Consider the following 22,732-nt stretch of genomic DNA (forward strand, 5'->3'; position numbering starts at 1 on the left):
GCTAGTTGTAAACATGAAAGTTGTAGGCAATTGTCTCAGCTTTCTTATGTGAAAACTTCAGCTCATTTCGAGATCTAGAACTCCATATATGGCCAAAATACTAAACAGTGCTCGGGCTGGAGGACAGATTCAGGCTTCTTTGTTGTTGCTACAATTGGACTTGAAAATGGCCTTTTTAGATCTCGGGCTTCATATGAAAGTTGTAGGCCTATGTCTTACCTTTCCATCCATATAAAGTAGACCTAAATCTGAGATCTATAGCTCTAGATATGACCCAATTACCAAACAGTGTTCCGGTTTGGATTGCACCGACATCTCTTTTCGAAGTTTAGCCATCTCTTTGTCCTTTTAATTTAAGTTCTTAAATTCATCAATCAATCCTTTCATTTATGTGATATGCCTGCATTTAAAATGAACATTTACCATAAATTAAAGATATCTTATATTATTAGATATATTATTATAAACATGCTTTAGTTAAGGAGTTATTGATACTTTAAGTGCAAAATAATGATATAAAACCATGATAAAAATGCACTTTTAAGTACTAATCATGTGGCTTTGATAATGCAATTGTGATTTTATTTCACATATAAATTTTTATTTCAAATACCTTTCCTTGAATTTTTTTCAATCATTTTAACATTGTTTTATTAAAATTATCAAAAGCATAAGAAAATTAATTTTTTAGCCAAAACAAAATACCTTGCATGAACACTTACAAAAGCATCGCCAAAAACAGTTCTAAAGTAATTTTAGGGATCAAGCTCTCCAATTAAAGTTTTACATGAGCATAAACAAATAGTTTGATTACATTTTTAATTGTTATAAGCCTCTGGAAATATTTATACCTTTTAGCAACAAACCGTTATGAAACAATACTTCTTTTCAAAAAGGAGCCTTCATGTTTTGGGAGGAAGAAGTTTTTATAAAGCACTAATTGAAATCATGTCATAAACTTCCCTATTATTTGTTGTTTCTTCATGAAACCTTATGAGCATTGTAGTTTTTTAAAATATGAGTTATACATAAAGTCTTCTTCTTTAAAGCTTATCCTTTAAGACGCAAGGCAAGCAAAGAAATATCTAATCAAAGATTGAAATTAATTCATTAAGATTAAAGGAAGGAGGGAGGAATAGGGGGCATAAAGGGATTTGATATGTACAATTGATTTTTGAAAAAGAACAATTATGCTTAGCAAAACGACACAACACAAGCTTTGTTAAAGAATATGGATGATAAAAAGTTGTTAGAAGAGAAAGGATAATTATTTTACCATTTTATTCTTTATTGTATTTCTATTATTTCAGCTGGAATTAGTTAGGAATTCTTTATCCTTTCCTTTAGCTTTCCTGCCTATCATTTAGCTGATTACATGTAACATTCTTTTTATGTGGGATAAAATTAGTTAGTAGTCTTGATGTATATATATGACCTCTTCTTTCTCTTTATAATTTAATCAAACAGTTGGAATGAAAATGATGTCATAAAAAAAACCTAATAGCTCGAACTCCCTTGTTTCTGACTATTCCTTTCTCATTCTTCATCTACAACCTCTAACATTTCTTTCATGGTATCAGAGCTTATGATTGCTTAGCTAACTATGGAGAAAGAAACCAAAAATCAATAAACAATAACTCATGTTATGAAATCAACCTCATGTTTTCCCAACTTAACATATCAAAATAACTCATACCACCTTAATAATGGTGACACCTCAGTTTTCAGTTTGGTCACTGCCCTCCTAACCACAAAGAACTATGTTACTTGGACAAAGGCCATTAAAAAGGCTCTTAAAGCCAAAAATAAGCTTTGTTTTGTTGATGGCAATATCACAAACTCTCATATCCTAATGATCCTCCTTTGAAAACTTGGAAGAGATATAATTATATAATTGTTTCTTAGATTCATAACTTTGTAAGTCCTTTAGTGAAATTCTCTTTTGTCCTTATAAATAAAGCATATGAGATTTGGAATGAACTCTATGAGAGACTTACTCAGCAAAATAGGCCACAAACTTTTCAACTAAAAGGGGCTCTAACTAACTTGAGTCAAGGGAATGATTTCGTTAATATCTATTATGGAAAACTGAAATCGATTTAGGATGAGTTAGCATTACACTATCCTATACCAGAATGCTCTTGTGGGCTAAAGGTCTTGCTTGATCACTATCAACTAGATTATGTAATTCAATTTATGATGGGTTTGAAAAAAGCATAATCCAATGTATAAGATCAAATTATGTTAATGGATCTCATACCACAGCTTAGTAAAGTTTTCTCCCTTATTCAACAAGAAGAGAAACAACAATAGATGCTACCTTGCACACCTACCCCTAAATTAATAGCCCTTCTTACCAAAAATGCATCCATAACCTTCAAGCCATTTAATAGACCTTATTATCTTCATTACAAGATTCAAGGGCATCTCTTGAAGGAATGTTCCAAGGCAGGAAATGTGAAACCTCTCACTTATAGTCACTATCATATAAGCAGTCATTTAGAAGAGAGGTGTTACAAGCTAGTGGGATAGTATCCTAGTCACAAGTTACATAACAAGGGAAATAGATCAAATATGCATATTAGTCAGTCTAACATGATTATAACTGAGGATTTTTCAAAGAATCACACTAACAAGATGACTCTGATTTGAAATTAATATCAAAAAATCATATAGTTACTTTATAAGAAACACAATCCAACATATACTTATTCTTATATGCCTCACAATCCGACCACCCTTTTTGCCAACTTCAAAAGTCTTCCATCTATATCTAGTATCGTAACTTGTCTCTCTACTTACGCATATATACCTTTTGATATTAACAATGTTCCTTATATCATAGATACATGAGTTATATATCATATAATTTGTAACACCATTTTTTTTACTAAAATCACAACCACTGTGTCTTATAATGTCAAACTTTCCAATGGTTAGAAGATCTCAGTCACACCATAAGCATTATTAAGCTCTCTAAATTGATCACTCTTGAAAATGTTTTACGTATTCTTTCATTTGCTTTCAATCTCATTGTCGCACCAACAATAACAAAAAGTGTCTCTTATTGTTTTGTTTTCTTATCCAATGTTTGCTTTCTATAAGACCTCACGTCATGGACAACAATTGGATTAAGTGCAATAAAGAATAGTCTCTACCACTTCTAGAACATTGAAGTATCTCCTACTACTTTAATGTGTAAATTATCAAAGTATTTTGATACTTATCATCTATCTTTTGCTTACGTTACAAATACTAGTCATGTTTCTAATATATAGCATTATCATCTAGGCCATATTTCAAACTCTAGAGTATAGTTAATTAAAGATCCAGTTGTAATAAAAAAAACTTATGCTCTACTATTAATGAAACTTCTTGCTTTGTTTTCCCCATAACAAGACAACATAAACTCTTTTTATATCAAAACATGCATAAATCTTTTTTCAATTTTAAACTTACACATTGTGACCTATAAGGGCTATATTTTATAGCTGCTTATGATGGGAGTAGATATTTCTTGACCATTATTGATGATCTATCTCATAGTATTTAGGTTTATTTGATAAAAAAAAAAAAAAAAACAAGTCAAACGTATGAAAATCTATAACATCATTCTATAATATGGTTAATACTCAATTTGGAGCTAAGGCTAAGTATCTAAGAAATGATAATGGGACAGAGTTCCAAATAGGATATTTCTTCTATAAAAATGGCATCAAAAGAACTAGTGTAAAAACCTCACAACAAAGTGAGATCATTAAGAGAAAACATAAACACATCTTAAATACTGCTAGAGCTCTTAGATTTCAAGCTAACTTACCATTTGAATTCTGGAATAATTATATCCTTACTATAACTTATATTGTAAATTGTATCCCTACACCTTTACTACAAAACAAGATACCTTATAAATCCATCTTCAATTCTAGTCCCTCTTATCATTACTTGAGAGTTTTTAGGCGTCTTTGTTTTGCCACCACTATAAGTCATGGAAGGAAGAAATTTAACTCTAGAGCAAGAACATGTATATTTCTTAGTTATCATTTTGGGGTAAAAGGTTATAAGTTGCTAAAATTATAAACAAATAACATTTTTCGTTTAAAGATGTAACCTTTCATGAGGATATTTTTCTTTCTAAAACATTTGTGTGCAAAACTTCTTCTTCTGAAACAACACCTTCTGGAAAAATGGTATAGTAACAACTTAATTCTTGTTATTCTTTTACTTCAGATCCTATATATGATACTCGCACTCCTTCTATTCTAATGTCTAATAACCCTTCTCACACTCCAATTCAAAAGATTCATCTTCAAGTGAAAACATGTCTTCTGATACAATTGACACAAATATTCAGCCCAACTCATCAACATTCTCTATCTTCACAACTTCATATCCTACACACATTCACCTACTTCTTCTCTTTTTGTTCGTAAATCTACTAGGATGAAACAAGCTCTCAAGTACTTGCAAGACTTTTATTGTCACCTAACTTCCATCAACTCTCACAATCCAACAGGTCGTGACAACTAAAGCTCTTCTGGGTAAACAATTTCATTTGAGTAATTTTTTTCATATAATAAAATTTTTTTACATTTCAAGTATTCTCTAATTCTGCTACCTCACACACTGACCCAAAAACATATGTACAGGCTGTTAAAGAACCTTATTGACCCCTAACTATGGAGAAAGAGTTGAAAGCTTTGGATTCTAACTAGACATAGACAATGACTTATCTACTTCTTAGAAAAGGCCTCTTAACTACACACACACACACACACATATAATTTAGATGGCAACATTGAAAGATTCAATGTGAAATTAGTTGCAAAGGGGTGCACACAATAAGAGGGTATTAACTACCATGAAACTTTCTCCTCAGTTGCAAAGCTAGTCACATGAAGATGTCTTTTGGCTATAGTTAAAGTTAAAGGCCAGGGTTTGTATTAATTTGACATCAATAACACCTTTTTCCATTAAGACTTATAAGAGGAAATATATATGAAGCGACCTCCTAGATATACCCAATGTCAACATCATCAAGTTTGGAAACTACTTAAGAGTCTTTATAGGTTAAATTAAGTGTCAAGCTAATGGTACTCAAGATTCTCCGCCTCTCTGCTTGAATTTGGTCTATGTCAGTCTAAATCGGATTATAGCTTGTTCATCAAATAAGATAATCATTATTTCACAACACTACTAGTGTATGTAGATAATATCATAGTAGTAAGTGACTCTCTTATTATTGTCAAGGATATCAAGGTTTTTCTCAATAACAAGTTCAAGATTAAAGATTTAAGAAAATTAAGGTATTTTCTTATGATCAAATTCATCAGAACAAAATAAAGGATATAAATATGTTTGAGGAAATATGCTCTGAACATTCTAGAAGGTTCCAGCACTCCAGGATCCCAGCCTTTGAAGCTTCATATAGATCAAAATTTAAAGCTTAGTATAGAAGAGAGTACACTTTTATCTGATCCTACTTACTATAGACAATTAATTGGGAGACTTGTATACCTGACAATCACGAGACCAAATATATCTTACAGTGTGCAAATCTTAAGTCAATTAATGGATCACCTTATTGATCTATACTTGATAGCAGCATTCAAAATCCTCAAATACATCAAAGAGACTTTAAGGCAGGGGCTTTTCTTTCCCTCTTCAAGCAACTTGGACATTGTAGCCTATTATGATTTGACTAGGCATCTTATCCTCACACCAGGTATTTCATTTCTAGATTTTGAATCTTTCTTGGTTCATTTTTGGTTTCTTAGAAATCCAAGAAGCAATCGATGATGTCTCATTCTTCAATGGAGGCTTAATAGCATGTCATGGCTACCACCAGTTTAGAGATTACATGGTTTTGATTTCTTCTAATTAATCTTTAATTTTATCATCCTCATGTTGTTGTATTGCATTATGATAACAAAGTTGTGTTATACATTGCTTCAAACCTCGTATTGCATAAATGAACTAAGTACATTGAATTAAATTGTCATCTTAACCTTAATAAAATTCAAGAAGGGATTTCAAAGACTACACACATCTCTATAAAGTCCTTTGTTTGCATATTTGTTGTCTTATCATATGCCCAAGATAGGTATAATCAACTCCTATGCTCCATCTTATTGAGGGATGTTAACGAATATGGAACATAGAAAGTAGTTGGAAGAGAAAGGATAATTGTTTCACCATTTTATTACTGTATTTCCATTATTTCAATCGAAATTAGTTAGGAATTCTTCGTCCTTTCCTTTAGCTTTCTGGCATGTCATATAGCTGGTTACATGTAACATTCTTTTTGTGTGGGATAAATTTAGTTAGTAATCCTAGTATATATATATATATATAGGCTCTCTTTTTTCTCTTTATAATTTAATCAAATAGTTGGAATGAGAATGATATTAAAAAAAGGAAAACATATTGACCTGAACTCTCTCATTTCTGACTCTTCCTTTCCCCTTCTCCTTTTATAACCTTTAGGATTTCTTCAACCTTCGTCTTTGCTTCCTTTTTCATAACAAAACAATATGCATATCTGAGGGTTTAAAAAACATCTTTCATTTCTCTTAATTTCCATCTTTTCAAGGAAAATAACAGTCTTCATAATTTTGGATCTCTTTTTGTTTATGTTGAATTGTGTATTAAGAGAATGTTCTTTAAAGAGATTGTTGAAGATAAATTGCTTATGGTTTTACAAGCATGTTCAAAGGTAGATTATAAGTTTCATCGAATGAACTATTTTTCCTTCCTTTTAATTACAGGTAAATCAAAATTTATTCCAATAAACAAATACATCAGGAAAAAATCAAACAAGAATATGATATAAGAAAGTTATATGTATTAATTACAAACAAAAAACTTACCTATATTCATGTTGCATTTTCTAAAGCTTACATTAGAATTCTTGAAGTTATCTATATTGCACCTAAAGCGCAGTTCTATGACTAATAGTATACTACATAATTAGCTCACGCCATATTGTGGGTCAAATTAATTTTTCTTAATATAAAAACAAAATCAGATGTTGATGTTGTTAACATGTTTTCTAGTAAAAAATTTTAAATCATGTGAAGGCTGACCCGATATAACCCAAGCAACTTAACAGGTCCAAAGATAACTTGGATATATGTTAAAACATTGTTTGATTAAAAAGAATTTCAAGACATCTTTATTTAGAATTTTGAGATAGAAACATATTCAATCAACATACCTGTCAAATCCATGACTAGTATCATAAAACCAACATAACCCTATAAAAGCAAATCAAAATAAATTATGAAACCCAATTTCTAATCAATCCAAATTTCAAGAATTAAATTAAAAATAAAACAATTAAAAAAACACAAAAATAAACAACTTGAGTCAACCTAGGTTAAATTGTCAAACTTATACCCCAAGTTATGTAATCAGAATAACCTCATAGAAAGTAAATTAAAATAAATTATGAAGCATAATTTTCAATCAACCTAATATTAAATGATATAATAAAAAAATTGAAAAAAAAATCTAAAAAAAAAGGATCAAAATCAACTATTATTAACTTGTTAAACATGTGACTTGTATCATAATATCAAGATAAATTCTTAAAAAATAAATAAAAAAAACTATAAAACCCACTTCAAAAATGAATCAAATATTAAAGGATAAATTTTTAAAAAAAAAAGGAGCAAAAAAATTCTGAATAAATCTACTAAACTCGTGGCTAGAGTCATGAGACTATGATAAGAAAATTAAATGAATCAAATATTAAAGGATAAATTTAAAAAAAAAAAGAGCAAAAAAATTCTGAGTAAATCCGCTAAACTCGTGGCTAAAGTCATGAATAAGAAAACTTAATGTTGAATAATAAAAAAAAAAAAAGAAGAAGAAGAAGAACAAAAAGACCTACGCTAATCCATTTAATTTATAATTTGAATTATGATATCAATGTAATGTTAAAAAGTAAAATTGAAGAGAAAAACTAATTAAAAACCAACAATTGGGTGTGCTTAAAACATTGTAATGGCATAAAATAGTCTCCGCTCTTCTTTTAAGTGTTTCCTTGACTGATATTCAGCAGGATTGGGCTGCTCTATCAGAATTCTTTCTTTTGGCTTCATTTTTTTTCTTAATATAATCTTCTTTTGTCTGAAAGAGAAGCTAACATTCGCCGTACTAATCTTCATTTTAGTTTAACTTTACAATGACTTCTAAGTTGGTCAAGCCTTTTGGCTCGACATGCCAAACCTTATAGAAGATCCTGTCTCTGCATCAATATTAATATTAATATAATGTCATTTGCAATAGAAATATATATAGCTATAACCCGTTGTCTGGTGCATTCAGCATGGTTTCTACATACATACATATCTATAACATGTTGCTGTTACATATGTATTTGTGAAAGACTTCTCTTAACCTCTTATGAATAAAATAAAACTGCCTCGTGTTCAATACTATGAATTGGCATTGTTTATCTTCCTTGAAGCCAACTGTCTGCTTGTTGATCACTTTTCTAATCACCTTACTTCGACAAAAAAAAAAGAAGAAGAAGAAGAACAAAAAGACCTACGCTAATCCATTTAATTTATAATTTGAATTATGATATCAATGTAATGTTAAAAAGTAAAATTGAAGAGAAAAACTAATTAAAAACCAACAATTGGGTGTGCTTAAAACATTGTAATGGCATAAAATAGTCTCCGCTCTTCTTTTAAGTGTTTCCTTGACTGATATTTAGCAGGATTGGGCTGCTCTATCAGAATTCTTTCTTTTGGCTTCATTTTTTTTCTTAATATAATCTTCTTTTGTCTGAAAGAGAAGCTAACATTCGCCGTACTAATCTTCATTTTAGTTTAACTTTACAATGACTTCTAAGTTGGTCAAGCCTTTTGGCTCGACATGCCAAACCTTATAGAAGATCCTGTCTCTGCATCAATATTAATATTAATATAATGTCATTTGCAATAGAAATATATATAGCTATAACCCGTTGTCTGGTGCATTCAGCATGGTTTCTACATACATACATATCTATAACATGTTGCTGTTACATATGTATTTGTGAAAGACTTCTCTTAACCTCTTATGAATAAAATAAAACTGCCTCGTGTTCAATACTATGAATTGGCATTGTTTATCTTCCTTGAAGCCAACTGTCTGCTTGTTGATCACTTTTCTAATCACCTTACTTCGACCACTTCCTGTAATATTTTAATTTCTATTTTTACTTCTGTAGAAGTTATAATACTATTAAGACCTGAATATTGTGCACGTTTTTGACATATTCACAACCTTGGCATGCTTGTCTGTCAGTATATTTGCTACTGAATTAGAGAAGCAGAGTTATCTTATGGGGCGGTAGAGATTCAAGAACAGTGAGTTTAATAAAATAAGAAAGTGGAGTTGATTTTCAAGGTCCTGCCTTAATTAAGTCGTTTAGTGGCTCTATATTGAGTCCTTTTCTGCTTAGTTGACGTGAACCGGTCATGATTTAGATGGGCGATGTAAAATAATGGAGTGGTGGCCTCAGCCATCTTGAGCAATTGGCGTTGATGGCTTTGCGGTAAGCATGCAACGACGACGATATATTATGATGATGATGATGCAGGAGATGGCTTCTTACTCAGACGAGAATATAAATGACTAAATCTTTTTGATCTTTTCCCGATACGGTTTTCCTCCTTTCCTTTTCATTCCTTGTTGACAAGTCTTGGGTTTTTCTCTCACTTAACCTTGTCAGTTGATTTGCTTTCCCCGTGTTTTTTTCATGTTAGAATAAAATAAGATTTTCATTAAATATCAATCTAGATATAGATGATTTGTGTCCACTGAAAAAGATTTGGTTTCAATGCGTAAAAGTCTTTGAAGAATACTGTGAGAAATTGAAATCTAAAAAGGAAGTTGACAGAAAAATATAGTTTGCGTCGCAAAAGTCAAGTGGGGTTTAATGAATTGCTTGTATGTTATCTCCATCACACCTTATTTAAGCAGAAGATTATCCCTAATTTCCCAAAATTTCTCATCTTGGAAGTTGGAACTTGAATTTCCTCATGTGAATGCTTCCATTTTTCTTCCCTCTACAGAACGAACAAGTCAAACCGTGTAAGATAATCAGGAAGGTGGTGGTAATTTGGAGTTCCAATAAAGCGAAAGGAAATTAAGTCTCGATCTCTGCAGAAAGTAGTGGGTGTGTGGAACTTTTTAGAAATATTCGAAGCAAGTCGAGGAATGAAGTTGGGGCATTCCTTTAGTGATCCTGAAATTCCACGCATGCAAATGCTGGTGGCGGAGTTCTTGGGCTGATGACCTTTTGATGCCATAGTCTACTCTAAATTTGGATTAAAAGAATACTCCCTTGGGATCCTGTGATCCCTACAGAGAATACCACAAAAACAAATGTAGATAACTAAATAACAATTCTGAGTGCAATTTTCATGGTAAAACATGATAAACAGTGTCGCTTACACTTAACTACCAAAAATCAAATTTGAAGATCAAGATTATAAGATTTTAATCCAAAAAGAAACATTTAAAATGGTAAAAATAAGTAAAGATCTGAGATGAGGAGATCTTAATTAGTTAAGTTGTGATATTATTTTTTTTGATAACCAATGAACAAGCAACATGGTTTGTGACATATGGGATAAAATTTTAAGATTTTAAACATGCAACGAGCTCCTTTTTTACACTAGTTTAAAAAATAAAAATGTTTATTTTGTATTTTCTTGAGGAGTCCTCGTTAGTTGATAGTATTTAATTAATATCTTGGCAAAATTGTTAAAATACTCGATACAGCTTGGTTTGTAGCTAGTTTACTGTCTTAGCTATGTTACTGGTAGAATAAATAAAAAAAGAACATGAAAAAAATAAATTCAAGGCAACCTAAACTAGATGATCGATAAAAAGTTGGTTAAATTTATCGACAAAGCAAAACTTGTGCTTTGTTTCGATAAAATTTGATATTTTCCCTGAGTTTGTGGAGAAAATTCCCGACGGGATGTCACCAGAACAAGCAGCACTACTATTAAGCGCTGGATTGAAACAAGAGTGAGCTAAGAGGAGGGATTTTAGGACTTGGAGGAGTAGGACACATGGGAGTGAAGATAGCAAAAGCAATGGGACACCATGTAACTGTGATTAGTTCTTCTGATAAGAAGAGGGAGGAGGCTTTGGAACATCTTGGTGCTGATGAATACTTGGTCAGCTCGGATGGGGAAGGCATGCAAAAGGCAGCTGATTCACTCGACTATATATCATCGATACCGTGCCTGTGGTTCATCCTCTTGAGCCTTACCTTTCTTTATTGAAACTTGATGGCAAGTTGATCTTGATGGGTGTTATTAATGCCCCATTGCAGTTTGTTACACCTACGGTTATGCTTGGTGAGTCTCTTTCCATTTACTTTAAATATTAGTTATCTGTTTTCTACTTACTTTTCATTTAAGAAGATTTCAGGAAAAGATTTGTTATAATCCATAATCCCTGATAAGGTGCTTCTTTTCATATGCAATATTTTGTGTAGGGAGAAAGTCAATCACTGGGAGCTTCATAGGGAGCTTGAAGGAAACAGGGGAGATGCTTGAGTTCTGCCAGGAAAAGGGATTGACCTCCATGATTGAAGTGATCACAATGAATTATATCAACATGGCATTCGAGAGGCTCGAGAAAAATGATGTGAGATACAGATTTGCTGTCGATGTTGCGGGCAGCAAGCTTAGTCCTTGAACAAAAATGTTATTCATATTAAAAAAAAAAAAAACCTTAAGGCCCTCAGTCAATTACTATGGCTACCGAGTGTACACACCATGGATTGAAGCAATTCTTCTCACGTGAAGAGCTGGATTCGTTTTGTGTTCTCGAGCGAAATTGGGATTAATGGGGATCTGATTGCATGTTAGTTTCTTTCTGTGAGATGGGGGTTTTTGGTATGTTAGTCCTCGGCTGAGTGCATCTTTGGGTTTGGGAGAGGCTTCAGGGTTAGGTTTGTTGATGGCTCTGTCCAAGAGGGGCACCGTCTTGACTCCATGGATCTAGTTGGTTTGTGGGGTTTTGACTTGACTTAAGTTGTTGGGTTGTGGCTGGTCAATAGATGTCAGATGTTTGGTGTGCTCTCATTCTTCTAGTTTGTTGAATGTGGAAGGGTTAGCTATTAAATGCAAGGCTTACCTATAAAGTTCCCGGTTGCTTGATGATTAGTGGGAGAGTGTTAGGTTGGTGCAATGGGATTGGATTTTAGTTAATTTTCAGTCTTCTAAAGTTTAAAGGGTTGGTGTTTGCCTTTGTTTTTGACAAATAAATACTATATTATTGTGCTGGGTTATTTCTTTCAATTATTTCATTTAGATCTTGCTAGATTCCATGGATTTTGATTAGATTTCACGTCTAAAATTACAAAAATTGGATTTAGTATTTTTCATGAATACGTGATCTATTGTTATTTATGTTCAGACAAACAGGAATAACACATGTAAATATGCAATAACACATAAATAAGATTGTAATAATATAATCAAATTATTAAGTAATTGATTATGTATGAATAATCAAACAACCAGCTAAAATCATTACAGTTCGGCAGCGCGAGGATAAATGATCCATTGATATTATTGAATTGCCTTTCAAACTTTACCTTATTACGGATGAAACATAATGACAGCATTGACATTTTGTAGCCTCTTTTTTCTTCTTTGGGAAAACACGAACTGCTTAAACCTAATTACCACGTTAATTGGGCTTGATGGTGAAGGCAAGGTACAAATTTAGAGCCCAACCAGGCGGGCGGGTTGGATTGGTAGAATTAGTAATCCAATTACCAGGTTAGGTTGAATTCGTGTTTATTTTTACATTCAAAAAAAATTAAAAATTTTAAAAAAATTAAAAATATATATTTTAATTTAAAAAAAAAGGGGTGCGGGGTGGGGGGGTCAAAAGAAACCACTATACGCAACCCTTTACATAGTGACCCCATCCACCTAAGCGCCCACATTTTTCAACCTCGCGGCGTGATCTAAATGGCAAAGAGGCAGCACGACAATCATTACCTGATCATTAACCGAGTATGCTTTTTTTAGTAATGAGATTCGTGTGCGGTAGTTGAAAAAAATTATGTTATAAAAAATATTTATAATTAAAATTAATTTAAAAAAATATATATTTAATTGAAATTAAAATTGAATAAAAAATAATTTAATGTATTTGGTTAAAAAATAATTTTCAAATTAAAAAATAATTTAATGTATTTGATTAAAAAATAATTTTCAAATTGAGTTTATAAAATAATATATATATATAGTTTTTAATTTAAACATTATAAATTTAATTATTGTTATTACTTTATGAAATAAATAATATTTTATATAAAATATTATTTATTGTTCCATTAAACTATCTACAATTCCATAACATATAAAATACATCCAATAAAAATTACAGTTTTTACAAGTTTTTAAGAACGCAACACCATCAAATAAAATATAATGAAGAATAAAATTGAGATTGCAGTCAAATTCTACAAATACTATGTCATCAAGCAATTTTCATCTAATTTATATATTGTTGTTAAAATTCTACAAATATTATATCATCAAGCAATCTTCATCTAATTTATATATTGTTGTTGAATAATTTTTAACACTATTTTTTCAAATAAAACACAATTAAAAATAAAAAATAATTTTTTATTTTTATTTTATTAAATTAGACTCAATTTAATGTATTTTCAACTTTAAAATTAACTCAATCCAGCAGAAACAGTGAGACATGGCTACACTATCCAGTAATTCTTCCCAAACAACAAAATACAGCTTCTCCAAAACATGTAGCACAGCTGCAAAGTTGGTAAATCCTAACAGCATAAAGTATTTTTTTTCTTCTTAATCAAATAATCTTATACGTGGCTGCGGTTAAACCCTCACCCAGAACTACGCTACCGAACACTCACTAAGTGCCGAAAGAACAACGAAGAACTCTTATGGGTGCCAAAAACTCTTGAGAATTATTGGAATAGACGGCACAGAATATCCATCGCAGCTACTACCCGATAACATTTACCAAATATGCCAGCGCCGAAAGTATGGCTATCACATTATGGATTTCATCTTCATGATAACATTCAGATACTCCGGCCCAGTTGGAGGATGTAGAAGATGCATAAAATTTACATCGTGAAAAGGGATCTATCATATTCACGTTCCCAAATAAAAGACATCAGCAAATCATTACATTCAATAATAGATCCGCTTGAACAATGATATTGACTGTCAAAAAAAGAACGATTCTACCCTGACTTCAATCGGTTTGATGTCCACTTTGCAATGGGAAAAGGCCTGCAAGAAAGCTACAAAGATTTTCATTCTGCTATCCTCCGTCACTTTTACAACATGTATGTGAAGAAATTATGGCCAACCCATTGTTGATGCAGTCTCCGAACTATCTCCCATCACATAGATGTGCCCCCCGAGATGTTAGCTTAGTAAATCACACCCTTTGACTAAAGTACACATTCATTAAATATCTTGAAGGATTGAAGCCACTTAAAATCACTGCAATGTTGAAAGAACTAAGAGGTTGAGGTACAAAACAACCTGATACCAAGGTCCAGTGAGAAATTGCACTCAAGTACTTACAAATAGGAGATAGGACAATGATAAGACCGATTGGATAGAGGAAAAATGTTGTTCTCTCCAGGAAGGGCAACACTGCAATAATTTCAAGACATGTTATCAGTAACTTAATTGATTAAGGTTATCAGCAGCTGTATCATTACAGCAAAAAAAAAAAAAAAAAGTTTAATAGCCATCCAAGTTTGAACCCATATCCAGGCAAAACCTTCAACCGAACATGTTTAGCAACCCTTCAGCAAGGACTTTCTTTTGTTTTCAGGAAGCGGAAAAGAATCACTGGATTTCTGGCAGTGAGCTCCTGCCACTAAGACCCAGTGTTTCAAAAACTGATCCAGTGACTGAACCAGAAAGAACAGGAGGCAAGGTGTCAGAACCTCATCCAGGATCATACTGGAGTAGATATATACTACGGATCTTTTGGTGTCAACTTATTCAACTAAACCTATATCCTAAATGCCATTCATGGGCGCCTAAAACCTATCTTTCATGCAACAAAGTGAAGCAACTGCAATTTTTATTTTCTATCATTTAACTCTTTTATTATTTATGTACAGCATTTGTGCGGTTTCTTACACTATTACAAGTGATAAGAATATCTCATAGGTCATTTATTTCATAAAAAAACACATGATGTGATTACATCGAAACATCCTTGGCAATCGTGTCATCATGTTTAATACAAATCACTTTAATTTCCACAGCCTAGGATCAAGGCTCCAAGAGAATATCAATGATGAATCTTGAAAACAAGGTGAAATTCCAGCAGTTCAACAAGGGTTTCCAACTGGATAATCAGTCTGACCAAGTCAATACAGTCCAACTCAGGCTTATATCAAGAACAGGTAGAAGCTCTAACTCAGGCTAGGAAAAGATGATGCTTTAAGGAAACAGGTTTGGCATTCCAGTTCAATCTAGGTCCAAAATGCTGCTCGAAACACGTAATTGAGGTAATGACATGGATACCAATTCATCCAAGACCTTGAAGTTATTCTAAATAATTTGCAAGCTAGTGATCTTTTGTAGGAAAAAAAACTGTTCAGAAAAGCATTAAATCAGATACTATGAAAATTTAGCTCACCATAATAGCCTAAAAAGTTTAGGTAATGATAGTACGAGGCTGCCACCATGAACAGCAGGTTCGACAGCAATACAGGTATGAAACCATGGGCAACTAGAAGGGGTGACAGGAAATAATGTATAACTGCAACAAAACCAGGACATTAGTAATACTGTGGTAGCATAAACTGAGATCCAAGAACTAAAAGCTGAAACATATATTAACATAGCACTTACCATAAAGCATGACAAACATTGGGAAGAAAGAATTGCAGTGCACATCAAACGCATATAGCCTTCAACCAGAAAGCAGAATGACAAAAGGGGTCAGCACTAGGCGTTATTAATGAGGAACACAAGCGAGATAAATAGCATCTAAAAAACATCAGAGACAGAAATGGGCAAACCTATAATGATTTGCAAACATTTCACATGCATACACCTGTTAAGAACATATTTCTAAAACAACCAAGAGCATGAAGTTCTAGACTTGCCATTCAACCCGTTGCTCAACAACATGACTATTTGGAGCCTCCTCCCGAAGGTAAGCATTAGTTAAGAACCTGTATGGAATTGAGAAATGGAATCACAATTAGGCAGGCATGATGTAGCATCCATGTTCGAGATCTAATCACACAAGCAGGGGAAGGAAATCAAGAAGTGAAAGATCTAATTATGAATGAAGAAAGGAAAAAAAAAAAGCATCAACAAAAGAAATCCAGAATTAGTTTCTTTATCTAGGATTAAATTCTTACAAAAAGGGAAGGTATCACCAAGGCAATTAATGTCATCTCCAGGTGGTAAAACAATATTTTGATGAATTGAAGGCTTTACAAGTTTCAGATTTCAGAACAAGTATCTCAATTATCTAATTATACACAAAGCGTTATATTACTAATGGTACAAAATCTCCTCTCTCCATTTTAGTTCCACACATGTAAAAGTCGATTCTTTCAATGGCTTCAATTAACAAGATATAATTCACCAACTAACTATCATGTGCAAGGCCAGTGGCATTGGCGGCAACATAGGAAGTGCGGATTATTAAAGACAAAAAAGATATATTTATTAAAATGCCAAATTTGTATTTACAGTCATTTAATTTATTAATAAGGGCAATCAAATATTGGGAGAGCTGAAAAATAAGATAAGCACATATTTACTATCAGGTGGAGAGTGATTCTTACCAACAACATGTAGCCAGACCAGCTCCAGTAATTAAAAAATGAAAAAGTAAAACATAAATAACTACAAAAACAGCATGTCCAGCACTGTGGTCATACCTGAAATGAAAATAAGAGACAAACAAAGATTTAATCTGGAGGGAACATTCAAATAACTCATTGAATGCAGCAAAAGAAAACAAAACAATCTATAAGCAACGAGGGCTAGAAAAATGAAATGCACTAAAAAGTTTTTTCCATAACATTGCTAACTTGGAAGTTCGAAATTCAAAATGCAGCCTAATCATGCATGTGCAGCATTACCAAACTTGGAAGAGGTTAGACATCCAAGAGCATTGTCTCAGCATGCATAATCATAATTAACAACCGCAGGCTTAAATTTCAAAATAATCCAAACAAAGGAGTTCCTGGAAGGTCTCTCGTTAAAAAAAGGATGAGAGCTTGAAAATCATTTATTATTTTTACCATCATTATAACAGTCAATCAGGAGAGGTTCCTAAAGACAGGAAACTTACGCAGCACAATAAGCCAAAGCTGCAACTGCCAAAAGGAGGCTGGAGATAACAACAAAAGCAGGGTCATCACGTGCCCATTGATTCTTAGTTTCTGGAGAGGGAAAAAAAAAAAGTAAAGTAAATTTTTTTCAAAGTGCATGTAATTTTCTACAGAAAATTTCATAGTTCGAGACCTCCAGTGAGTGCTTGATAAAATTCAAGCAGAAAGACAATCAAATATAACATCAAAGGCACCAGATTATCATGCAACATTGCATTTTAAAATTTTGGTGCAGAAAATACAACCAGTGGTTTTCGATCAAAACATGGGGGATAAACTACAAAAAAAATATTAAAAAATAGTCAATAAGATTTTCTGATTTCCAAATAACCATGTACCACAGGAAAGTAACAGTTTCTAGTCGCCAACCATCAAGTGAAAAAATAAATGATTCTTTACTTGGAGATGAACTTACGTTTGTGAAACTTAGTATGCTGATAGCTGCATGCAAAACATAATAACTCAATTAGAAACTTCCCAACTAGAAAGTAAACAAAATAGTTATAAACAACTTAAACCAAAGTTTGAGCCAACGTTAAAAGTAAAGGTTTTCCCCTTCTACATGCCAGTTTTGCGGAAAAAAAATTAAAAAGAAAGAAAGAAAGATGGTACAACAGTCTCAATGCTCCAAAACCTTATGGTTCGGTCTGATTCAACACTCGTCTTTCCAACTATACACCAATAAAAAGATAACATAATCCTAATCATACTCATAACAGCAATGACAGTAGCGAGTAAGTTCAGGTGAAGCAAACTTACACAACTTTCGGTGAGGTGCACAAGTAAAGCATTTGCCAGAAAGTGTATTCAATGTCCATTTGTTGCCACTGTAATGCACAGAAAAAGACAAGGGTTTGTAAATGCAGAAATCCACACTTTAGGCGTCATCAAAGCAGATATCGACATCAAAATTCTATGATGCATGAGCAGATTTCTCCGTAACATTGACGAGCGCCAAAAACTACAGAATGAATCCTCCTAAACTCACAATTAGGTACCAAAAAAAATCATTAATAAGAAAAAGTACCGAGTCATTAAAGACTCTTGGATGAGGCATACGTCATTGCAACCATATTTAATAACTAGCAGCGAAATCACACGATTCACTGAGGAAATTCAACATTTGTGAAGGCAATTAATAATTGAGAAGGTGAATTTTGAGAATTGGAAGGAGTAAAAATGAGAAATATCAACAAGGAAGTCAGATCTTGAGAGAGGAGGGGAGAGGACCTTGATAATTCGACGGAGGTATTGAGGGAAAGTGGAGGAGTTAACTCGAGAAGTAGAGGACGACGATGCACGCCCTTTCGATGTTGTAGGCAGCATCTTTTTTTATATACGTACTAATAAGTTAGATGATTTGCTTTTCCTTTTCTCCTTTGTGATTTCAGGCAAGGTGTTCTTTGCTTCCCTGGAGATCTGTGGAGAATTTTTGCACAGCCTTCTTCTCTTTGTTCCTGTTTCGAGATTGTGAGAAGAAAAAACGTAAAACGACGACGACTCGTGCAGAGTCTGCCCTCTCTGAAACCATATGGAGCGAAGGATTTACTGGGCCAAGTTTTTCACTTTTAACATGGACTTGCTAGCTTGGTTTTAGATACTGGGCTTTGGCTCTGAGCAACAGAGGAATGATTGTGGCCTTTCTCGGCCTTTTTAGGTTTTTTTTTCCGGTTGAGTCGGAGTGCTGTGTAATGAGATACCTAATTAAAACCTGTTTCTCAACAAAAACTGGGCTCACTGTAATCATAATCAATCTTGATTCCAAGAATATGTATTTTTTATGTTTTAGGATTTTTTATTTTTTTATTTTTTTCACCTGCTAACGTCTAATATCAATGCATTCATCCAGAAATATTAAATAAATCAGATCATTTTTTTTTATGTCTTAGTATACGTCAATTTACTTCAATTATTTAGAATCCAGCACTGTAAATTAGAAATTTTCTTTCTACGTCCTTTTTTCTCTAAAAACATTCAATTAAGTCCTTACGTAACAGTCAGTGGCCCCAAAAAGGGGATACAGCCACAACCAGGCAAAACCTTTGGTCATCAAAACAAAACATAAAACTCCTCCCCTTTATAGTTCATAGAAAGTAAGTTGATGAAGCAGCCGAAAACTTCAAAGAGCGTCGGATTTTTCATCTGCTCCAGCAAAGGTTGACATGAAAATGAAACGCTAGGAAGAAAGAAAGACGAAAGTGATGAAGCAGCCGAAAACTTCAAAGAGCTTTGGATTTTTCATCTGCTCCAGCAAAGGTGACATGAAAATGAAAAGAAAGAAAGACGAATGTGTGGATCAATAACCTAAAAAATAAAGAAGAAAGAAGAAACGAAACCCATCACTGGAGGAGTTCCATGGCGTGGACTATGTTCCTGGGTCTGCAAAAGAGGTATCTCCGGGAGCAAGAGCAGAGAAGGGATGGAGAGAAATAATTGAGGAAAGAAACTTTCATTTTAATTTATTGTTTCGTATTTTAATCACTGCTATGGATTGGGCTCGCATTTGTTTTCTTTGAAGAAAGAAGAGAGAGGACCATATGTGCATAACAATATTCAGCGAACTAGATCCAAGGCCAGGCCCGCTTTGAGCAAAATGTTCGATGCAAAGGAAAAATAATTCTTTTAATAAAAAAAAATGATGCAAAGGAAAAATAATTCTTTTAATACAATTTTTTTTAGAGGTTTATCATCGTGTATATCGTAACCTGGGTCATATAAACTTCATGATTTCACTAACTCGATCGATAAAGAAACCATTATTATCTTAATATTTTTTTAAAATTAAATTACATCATTTAAAAAAAATTAAATCAAAGATGATTCGGTTATTTCATGAATTAATCAAGTAAACAAGATTACATCAGATTAACCCTTAATTAATTTACTATAAACCGCATACCTAGCAAGGTCTAATGGTATACAGGTTTTCCTGTCGCCATAATTGGGATTTAATAACACAACCAACAAGTTTTGATCGAGAATATTATTTTTATATATTTTTTAATATATTTAGATCAAAATTATCATAATATTATTCTTTTTATTAATTTTTTATGATTATAATAAGATATTGCCTGCAAATAAATATCATCTTTAAAAAATACCTAAGAAAAATGGAAGGGCATTAACAAGATAAAATGAGTTTTAATTAAAGAGAAATTTTTTTATCTTTATTTCAAATTGTTCAATTTTTTAAATATATTTTTTATGTTTGCTTTTGATTTTTATTAAATAAAAAACATGAAACAAGAAAGTTTTTTTATTGAAAGATATTAAAAAGAAAAGGAGAAATTATAATGGCAAACTATTTTATCCTAATGGAATTTAAATCATTATTCATACAAAAAAATTATTTTTATATAATTAAATTAAAAATGTAAAGAGCTGCATGTGTCACTGGATCATATATCTTAACACATATATCTCTTAATTTACTGATTTAGTTTTTAGTTAGTATTAATATTTTTTTAATATTTATAAACACATATAATTTCACATTTATTTTATTAAATAGACGCAACATTAATATTTTTTTAATATTTATAAACATATGTAATTTTAAATTTATTTTATTAAATAGATGCAATAACTCTCACCTCATAATTAAAGTTTTTACTAGAAAATATATCAAAAAATCCTAATATTATTTTTTATAGGAAAATAAACCAAAAAAACTAATCCTACCCATAACGGAACGAGGGTGAACTAACTAGCTTAATACTATGTATGTGTTTGACTTAGAAATATAATGAATTTTTTAAAAGATACAACTCTTTTAAAATATAAATCATATATTTAAAAGCTAAAAATATATATTTTTACATATTTTTTGTATGAGCTCAAAAAAAAAAAAAACCAAAGCCATCCTCCAAACCAAACACTTTCTATATAGTAAGCAGGGCAGTAGAAAGAAAAAAAGAGATTCACCGGCTAATAAAATCATTAAACAAGAAACAAATTAATTTCCAGTAAAATTAACATCAAGGAGTTTTTTTTATCCGAAGAATTTTCCTCGAAACAACATTAATTTTGATTCTTGAATGAGAAACACTGCCGTGATCTAGATTTTTCCCACAACAAACAAAACAAAACAGCATGTTATATGTCTTGTGCTAATCCTGAAACTTTGCTAACTCATCAACACATGTCCGTCTAATCCTTAATCACGTCTTTTACCAACCCATTTGTTAACCAATTCTATTTAACCTTAATTCCATCAATCCTAACCACTTTTTCCCCCCATCCCAACCATGTAATCCCTCACCTCCTTACTAATCATCTCCTGCATAACTGCAAACAACTCCGGCCCAAACGTCATCGTTTTCTCCGCATCTCCCGTTAACAATCCATTGTTACCCTCCCCATGATCTCTCCCCAACTGTCCAGACTTCATCCCTGGAACGGACAACGTAAGTTCAGTCGAAACGTCAGCTTTGTTACTAATCCCACTTTCAACAACGGGCACGTTTTCTTGTACCAACAACGATGACGTCCCTGGTAACCCAGCATCGCTAACTTCAGATCCCGAAGGAGTATTAGCCCTCTCGAGAACAGAAGACGACGACACCGTTTTAGCAGATTTATCCTTCACTCCATCTTCATTGACCATTCCGCCATGTACAACGAAGTCCGCGTATTTCCTCTTTAACTTGGAGTTCCAATGATTCTTGATGGCGTTGTCCGTACGTCCATCAAGGAGTCTAGCTATGGCAGCCCACTTATTACCATACTTGATATGAGCATTTATGATGATCACATCTTCTTCTCGTGTAAACGCTCTGTGCTCTACCACCGGTGACAACTGATTACACCATCGTAATCTGCAAGATTTCCCGGACCGACCTGGTACTGCTCTTGCTATCATTGTCCAGCTACGAGGCCCGTGTTTTATCACCAAATGCTTCAATAGCGCGTCCTCTTCCGGGCTCCAAGGTCCCTTAACCCGATTAGAATCCATCGAAAACCCTAAAAAATAAAAGATGGGACGGTTGTTTTTCTAGAAGAGAGGTTCTCTATGTTAGAGACGAGGAGGAGGAGGAGGAGGTGGGGTGATTTATAAGAGGAAGGGTTAGGAGAAGTCATTGAGCCGGTTAAGGAAGACAGGTGGATTGAGAATGTGGGTACCGGTATTTTTCAGTTACCGGTTTTAAATTATACAACTGTGCAACTGCCACGTAGGTCATTGGATCGGTGAGAATCTAATTTAAAACTCGTCAAGCTTGGGAATTTGAAGGGTTTTTTTTTTCCCCTCGCGGCTGTTACCATAACTGGTAACTCCTTTTAAGGGCTGTTTGGTGAATTGGTGTTGGTGTTTGTTGTCGCTGTAAA

The 22,732-nt window shown here is 32.8% G+C and overlaps 3 protein-coding genes across 3 annotated transcripts in view; 1 reads left to right on the plus strand and 2 right to left on the minus strand.

The window, feature by feature from the left end:
- LOC105129887 (probable cinnamyl alcohol dehydrogenase) overlaps nt 1-11,712 on the plus strand; it is a 21,666-nt gene extending 9,954 nt beyond the window's left edge. The window contains 4 exon segments of the mRNA XM_011032129.1: nt 10,961-11,025; nt 11,027-11,234; nt 11,237-11,369; nt 11,510-11,712. Of these exon segments, the coding sequence (XP_011030431.1) occupies nt 10,961-11,025; nt 11,027-11,234; nt 11,237-11,369; nt 11,510-11,712 (609 nt within the window).
- Nucleotides 11,713-14,059: 2,347 nt separating this feature from the next.
- Nucleotides 14,060-18,920, minus strand: LOC105129854 (protein unc-50 homolog). Its single transcript, XM_011032093.1, has 10 exons — nt 18,635-18,920; nt 18,164-18,231; nt 17,820-17,845; nt 17,365-17,455; nt 16,853-16,948; nt 16,160-16,228; nt 15,903-15,961; nt 15,688-15,810; nt 14,613-14,684; nt 14,060-14,528 (listed from the first exon to the last, which is right to left on the minus strand). Exons 1-10 carry the CDS (start codon nt 18,728-18,730, stop codon nt 14,464-14,466), a joined length of 765 nt encoding a protein of 254 aa, XP_011030395.1. The 5' UTR covers nt 18,731-18,920; the 3' UTR covers nt 14,060-14,463.
- A 2,418-nt stretch (nt 18,921-21,338) lies between these two features.
- Nucleotides 21,339-22,649, minus strand: LOC105129855 (transcription factor MYB44-like). Its single transcript, XM_011032094.1, has one exon. The coding sequence runs from the start codon at nt 22,359-22,361 to the stop codon at nt 21,627-21,629; it is 735 nt and encodes a 244-aa protein (XP_011030396.1). The 5' UTR covers nt 22,362-22,649; the 3' UTR covers nt 21,339-21,626.
- Nucleotides 22,650-22,732: the final 83 nt, after the last annotated feature.

The sequence above is a fragment of the Populus euphratica genome, unplaced genomic scaffold (assembly GCF_000495115.2).
Source record: "Populus euphratica unplaced genomic scaffold, PopEup_1.0 scaffold34.1, whole genome shotgun sequence".
Taxonomy (NCBI): Eukaryota; Viridiplantae; Streptophyta; class Magnoliopsida; order Malpighiales; family Salicaceae; genus Populus; species Populus euphratica.

What these genes read in the sequence shown, in the direction of transcription:
- LOC105129854 (XM_011032093.1), bottom strand. Translation starts at nt 18,730, where the DNA reads ATGCTGCCTACAACATCGAAAGGGCGTGCATCGTCGTCCTCTACTTCT. An exon ending in GCTTTGGCTTATTGTGCTGC is followed by an intron (nt 16,949 to 17,364) that starts GTAAGTTTCCTG and finishes TTTTCATTTCAG; the next exon opens with GTATGACCACAGTGCTGGAC. An exon ending in AAACTTTTTAGGCTATTATG is followed by an intron (nt 14,685 to 15,687) that starts GTGAGCTAAATT and finishes AAATTATTGCAG; the next exon opens with TGTTGCCCTTCCTGGAGAGA.
- LOC105129855 (XM_011032094.1), bottom strand. Translation starts at nt 22,361, where the DNA reads ATGGATTCTAATCGGGTTAAGGGACCTTGGAGCCCGGAAGAGGACGCG.